Source organism: Triticum aestivum, chromosome 7D, assembly GCF_018294505.1.
Source record: "Triticum aestivum cultivar Chinese Spring chromosome 7D, IWGSC CS RefSeq v2.1, whole genome shotgun sequence".
NCBI classification, from domain to species: domain Eukaryota; kingdom Viridiplantae; phylum Streptophyta; class Magnoliopsida; order Poales; family Poaceae; genus Triticum; species Triticum aestivum.
Genome location: NC_057814.1, coordinates 595,857,213 through 595,863,482, shown reverse-complemented (window position 1 = coordinate 595,863,482; position 6,270 = coordinate 595,857,213). Strand labels below are relative to the sequence as shown.

General features: G+C 54.1%; 1 protein-coding gene across 1 annotated transcript; it reads left to right on the top strand.

The window, feature by feature from the left end:
- Positions 1–2,797: 2,797 nt before the first annotated feature.
- LOC123165949 (F-box protein AFR) lies at positions 2,798–4,497 on the top strand. Its single transcript, XM_044583710.1, has one exon. It carries the CDS (start codon positions 2,934–2,936, stop codon positions 4,083–4,085), a length of 1,152 nt encoding a protein of 383 aa, XP_044439645.1. The 5' UTR covers positions 2,798–2,933; the 3' UTR covers positions 4,086–4,497.
- The last annotated feature ends 1,773 nt before the right edge of the window (positions 4,498–6,270 follow it).

Here is a 6,270-nt window from a genome sequence, read left to right as displayed (position 1 = left end):
AGTACACCTAATATAATGCAGATTTTGACTTTGTCCCAAACAATACCACGAAAGTCATTTCACCCCCAAAAATTCTTTACGAGTAGGACAATATATCAAGTTTGTTGCCAACAAATTTCATGATTTTCGACCATTTTAAATTACTATTTAAAAAAAATGGGTTCATATGGCCCCATGTTCCAAACATTCCCCTCCCTTAACTATGCACATAAATAGTACTATTTTTGTATGTGAGTTAAAGGTTATCACATAGTGAAAAAATGGTATAGACTAATTTTTTATATTTTTTTAAAAATGCATCAAGTTCATAAATTTTCCAAAGAACAACCTGCAAAGTATGTCTGAACAACCCAACCAAACTACTCTTGCGATGAATATTTTATCAGATATGTTGTTTAACACCCCAACTGAAATTAACTATGCTTCATTTGAATTTTTCTCTAGTCGTTCGCGTGCTCCGATAATGCTTAAAATTTCTCGTTGATGTTGTAGTTTTGAATCCCGTCACAGATTTAGTGTGGTCTCTTGTATTTCATTGTTTTGACTAAATTGGAATTGGTTATTGTTTTCGTATGTTGGGTAAAATAATTCCCTTTTCAATAGTAGAATATATTTCATGGTTATATTATGACTTCTTGTATGTTTGAGAATAGAATGTGAGTTTAACATACAAGATCTTCAATCTTTTCATTGTAATTTCTATTTTGATGCTTCTTCTTCTTTTTTACATGGCTCATATGTGATACATTTTTGCATGTTATACTTTATATAAGTTATATTGTCTATTAAATGCATTTTTGATTGCAAGTGAATGGTAAGATCCGGGTTTTGCTTCTAGTATTGATTTTGACTAGTTTCAGAATTATTATTTATGTTTTCTATAAATTTATTTCTGCCGCTAACTATGAACTCAATGTAGATGTTTCTTCCGAAAGAACACAGTTTACAATGATAATTCATCCCCGTTTTCTCTAAATTAATTTTGTATGTTACAATTTTTTTCCAATTTGAATGTACATGAGTTGCATTGTTTATTACCTGTATTTTTAGCTACTACCGGTGGAATTGTTTGGCATGATTTCCTCGACTTCTTTCATTTCCATGAACAAACTGAGGCTTTTTTTCTTTTGATGTCATTTACTTTGTAATGCAGTTGGCTTACAACTGTCAATATTCAATTGGTTACAAAATTTCAATGAAGTTGAATTCATTTTGAGTTGAATGTGAAATATACGGTCCACAATGAAAACATACATCTCTATTCCGTACTTTACTTGATCTAATCCTATGTTAACCCACAATGGCAATAACATACAATGCACATTCTGGCACAACATACAATGCACATGTACATTTGCAAGTTTGCGTAGGAGATTCTATGTTAACCCACAATGGCAATAAAACATACATCTCTCGACTTTCAACGTCTGGTCTCAGAGAGTTGCTTGGATACCCCCTCTCCCAAAAGAAAATTTTAAAAAGGGTATTTCCGTACTTTACTTGATCTAATCCCAAATCAAATTTAGATCGCTAGTTAGATCCTAATCCGCCTCTATCTCGTCACCTCACTGGCGCCTCATTGAGGGAAAATTTCTAGTTCTCTTGGGCACAACAGAGTTGCATTTCACGGAGTCCATTGGCAAGCACAAAAGGGAAGCACAACGTGTGGCCGTCGTGGGCAAGCGACGATCTGCATCATTTTAAGCTTGTTCAAACGGGTCACGTCCTAGGGCTGGTCAAGATGCAGTGTAATTCACCACGAATATCGTGGAGTAAATATCTATGGCCACCAATCTTAACTTTCATTCAATCTCGTTCAATTTATGCTTGCATGAAAGGCTGCCTATAAGTTTTTACATTGAAGTTAAATTGACTAAACCACTCTTTTAGTTGAAGGGGTAAGTTGCAATCTTTGATTTGCAGCGTAATTAAGTAGTAAACTGTTCTTAGAGGGGGTGTACGTAAGCATGGCTAGGGTTTGCTATCATATATGACACGTACCCATTCTCATCAATCCACTTTTTACACTTGCTACACTCCCACCATATCACAAATAATTGTCATTCTCCTAGTTTTGACGTTGATTAAGATGCAACTTCGATACTCACTCCTTTTTACATACAAGGCCACTTCATTCTCTTTATGTGTAACTTTGATCGTTAATTTGACCAATAAAATGTAAGCTATATGTCACAAAAAGAATGCTATATGATGCACATTTCAAAGAACTTTTGTTTGATATAATTTTGATAACATATTAGCCCATATCGTGTTAAACAAAATTATATGCCACAATTTCACAGGAAAATCAAAGTGGCCTTGTATCTAGAAACGAAATGCCAGTTAGATAAACATCCTCTATCTCATGATTTCACAAGAAAAACAAAGTGGCCTTGTATACAGAAACAAAAAGCCAATCGGATAAGCATCATCTTTCTATCCCCTAATTTCACACGAAAAACAAAGTGGCCTTGTATGCAGAACGAAAAGCCAATTGGATAAGCATCATCTATCCCCTAATTTCACATGAAAAACAAAGTGGCTTTGTAAGCATAAACGAAAGGTCAATTGGATAAGCGTCCTCAAGAAGGCTCTACGTGCGGTTTTGGGTGCTCCACCGCCCAGAGCTGTACGTGTAGCACTCCAGAGTCCAGATCTGAGCGTGGAACCCCGATCGGACGGCCAGAACGCTCCGTACCACATCGCCAGATCCGAAGCTCTGACACCACAGGGCAAAGCCAGCCAGCGCCAGTGCGCGCACCCCCACTCTCCCACTCTATAAATTGCGCACCGCTCCCCTCCCTCCCCCACAATCCTCCATTCCCAGACCAGAACCAGAGCAAGCTCGGAGCACCGCTCCCCCGCCCCGCCCCGCCCAGCAAAGTTCCATCGCGAAGCCGCGCTGGGAACGCCGTCCAGCCACGCCACGCGCGATGAGCTTCTCGTCGGCGTGCAAGCAGCAGGTGCTGGGCGCCGGCGGCGAGGAGGCGAGGGAGGAGGAGGGGGCGATGGAGCTCATCCCCGGCCTGCCGGAGGAGGTGGCCGAGAAGTGCCTCCTCCACCTCCCCTTCCTCTACCACCGCCTGTTCCGCACCGTCTCCTCCAACTGGAACCGGTTCCTCACCGACGCGCCGGGGGCCGCCGCCAAGGGCTCGGCTCCGCCGGCGGCGACGGCGACCGTGTCCCTCTCACTGCCGTTCCTCTTCGCCTTCGCCTTCGACCCCGTCTCGCGCCGCCTCCAGTGCCAGGCGCTCGACCCCTTCTCCCGCCGCTGGCTGCTGCTGCCCCCGGTCCCCTGCGGCGCCGCGGCCGGCTCGTTCGCGGTGGTGGGCCTCCCCGCACGCGGCGAGATCTACGTAATCGGCGGCGTGGAGGAGGGCGGCGACAAGGCCGTGAGCAGCGTGGCCGTGTACAGCGCGGCGACCAACCGGTGGGGGCAGGTGGCCGGCATGAGGACGGCGAGGGGGTACATGGCGGCCGGCGAGGTGGGCGGGCGCGTGGTGGTGGCCGGCGAGGACGGCGAGGCGGAGGTGTTCGACCCGGAGTCGGCGCGGTGGTCGCCCGCAGCTCCCCGGGGCGGCGCGGCCGTGGCGAGGTACGACGCGGCGGCGGCGGGCGGGAAGCTGTACGTGACGGAGGGGTGGGCGTGGCCGTTCGAGCGCGCGCCGCGGGGCGCGGTGTACGACGCGGCGGCGGACGCGTGGTCGGACATGGCCCGCGGGATGCGGGAGGGGTGGACGGGCTCCTGCGCCGTGTCCGGCGGCCGGATGTACATCGTGGCCGAGTACGGCGAGTGGCGGCTGAAGCGGTACGACGAGCCGCGCGACGAGTGGCGGATGGTGGCCGGCGGCGGGGTGCCGCAGGAGGTGCGGCGGCCGCACGTCGTCGCGGGCCAGCTGGAGGAGGTCGGCTGCGGCAGGCGCAGGATCTACGTGGTCGGCGCGGGCCTCGACGTCGCCGTCGGCACCGTGTCCGCCGTCCAGAGCGGCGCGGCGGAGGAGGAGCGGGTGGAGTGGGAGGTCGTGAAGGGGCCCGAGGAGTTCGTCGGGCTCGCGCCCTGCAACGCGCAGGTCCTCTACGCCTGAGACGGACGCCAACCTCGTCGGCGCCGGTCACCGGCGGGAGAAAGGGAAAGGAGACCCGACCCTGGGCCCGCATGTCAGTTACCAACGCCTCCGTCATCACCGAGCTAGTAGCTCACTGCTGACGCCGCAGGCCCGCAGCGGTCGGGCGGCTACTAGTGCTGCTAGTACAGCCAGCCGAGCGCACGGGCGGGCGGCGAGGCCTGCCATGCGGGCCCCCGGCGTCAGCCGCCGGTGCGAGAGCAGCCGAGCGTGCCCTTTATGCCTGCTGAGCAGAGCAGAGCAGAGCAGGGAGGAAGCGTGCGTGCGTGCGTGTAAAGAGCAAAATGATTACACCTGCAGCAATGGCTCGTAGTAGTCCACCAGACTTTATTTCCCGCTTTATCAGAGCATTTTCCGCTTGCGTTTCGTACCACTCCTACTACCCGCAACAAAACCGCTTTGGACTTGGCGCGACGGAGTGGAGTGAGAACGAAGAAGAAATACATATTCCCCGCCGACCCGGCGCCCCGGGCTTGTCATATTTAGCAGGCGCGCATGATGGCCGGCCGATCGATCGATCATGAGCCGCGGGTGGGCGGTTGCTTGCTAAGCAAAGCACGAAAATGAGTCGACGGTGGACCATTGTTGGTGCTGGTGCGAGAGAAAAAGCAGGGGACGGGACGGGGATTGGGGGCGGATCTGCGATCTGGACGGGGCTGGCGGAGCGGGACCGGTGTGCGCCGTCCTCTCGCTCTCAAGTCTCAACCACGGGACGGACGGATGGGTATCTCCTCCTCTTTTCCTCGTGGCCCGATCGAGTCGAGTGGCTTCTTTTTCCTTCCAATTCTAATGGGGGGAGTGGGCGCTAATCATGGCGCGACGGCGACGTCTGTGGCCCGGACCGCGCCTAGTGGGAGGGCGCGGGATGGGGCACGCATAATGGCGGCGTCGCGTGGGTGGTGGTGGTAGCCCGCTAGGCTCCGTCCTAGCTCCTAGGGTCCTAGCACAGATAGACTTTTATTCCACTCCCCTTGTAAAAGTTTTGGAGCATTTTATTTCTTATAATGAGAGCAAAGCCGACCCAAACGGACGGCGCTTTTGTCTGTTTGGATCGGCCCGGAGGACACAAACGTTTGGCGCTGTGTTTGGGTCGGCGCGAGCGCCCAACGCTGACCCGACCCATTTCGTCGACGCGCCAAAAAAATATTGCAAACATTTTGAAAATAAATACATGCATTTAATTAAACACATAAAAGCCAGTCACGAAGGCCGGCGAAAGTCCACATTACATTAATTAAACACTAAAAACTAGACGACGCGCTGCCCTAGGCGTCCTCGGCGGCGGCCGGCGTCTGCGTCGGGACCGGTGAGGTCGATCAACGTTGGCGCAGGGCCGACCCAGGGGAACGCCGTGTTCCAGACGGCGGTGATGTCGGGCTGTGCCACCGCTGCCTGCGCCTGGCGCGCCTCCTCTTCGGCCTCGCGCTCGAGCATCTGCAGGCGCTCGCCCTCCCGGCGCTCCTTGGCCAGCCGAACGCGGCGCCAGTGGTCGAGGTAGGCCGCCTCCTGCTTCTCCGTCGCCCCGAGCCAGATCGGCGGAGCGCTGACCCACTCGCGCACTACTCCGGTCCAGGAGTAGCGCTCGAGGTAGGCCGGCTCCTCCGGCTCGGCCTTGGGCGGGGACGGCGGGGTCACCGGCGGCACGACGCAGTCGCCCGCCGCGGAGAGGGCCATGGCCTCCGCCATGGCAACCTCGAAACCCGCCTCGTCCGCCTCCCTCCACCGCTCCTCCTCCTCGCTCTCCTTGATGGCCGCCTGGTAGGCGGCCTCGGCCTCCTGGTCCTCGTCGCGGACGACGAGCGCGGGCGGCGGCAGGCTGTGGTCGACGACGCCGCGGCACCTCGCCTCCTCGTGCTCGAAGGCGAACCATCGAGCCCAGTTGGGCGAGTCGACGGCGAAGTGCGGGTCGGCGCGCTGCTCCGACGTCAGCAACGCCCGCCGGCGCCGCACCTCCTCCGCATGGGCCCTCGTCGTCCGCAGCGCCGCCGGCACTGGGATCCTCTTCGGATCCAAATGCCAGTCATGCGGCAGCGTCACGTCCGGGTACGGCAGAGGCACGCGGTGGTGCTAGTGCCACTCCGCCTGGTGCAACGGCACGTTGATGCGCTGCTTCTGCCGGGGAGCGCGCGCCGGCGCGGGGAGGGCG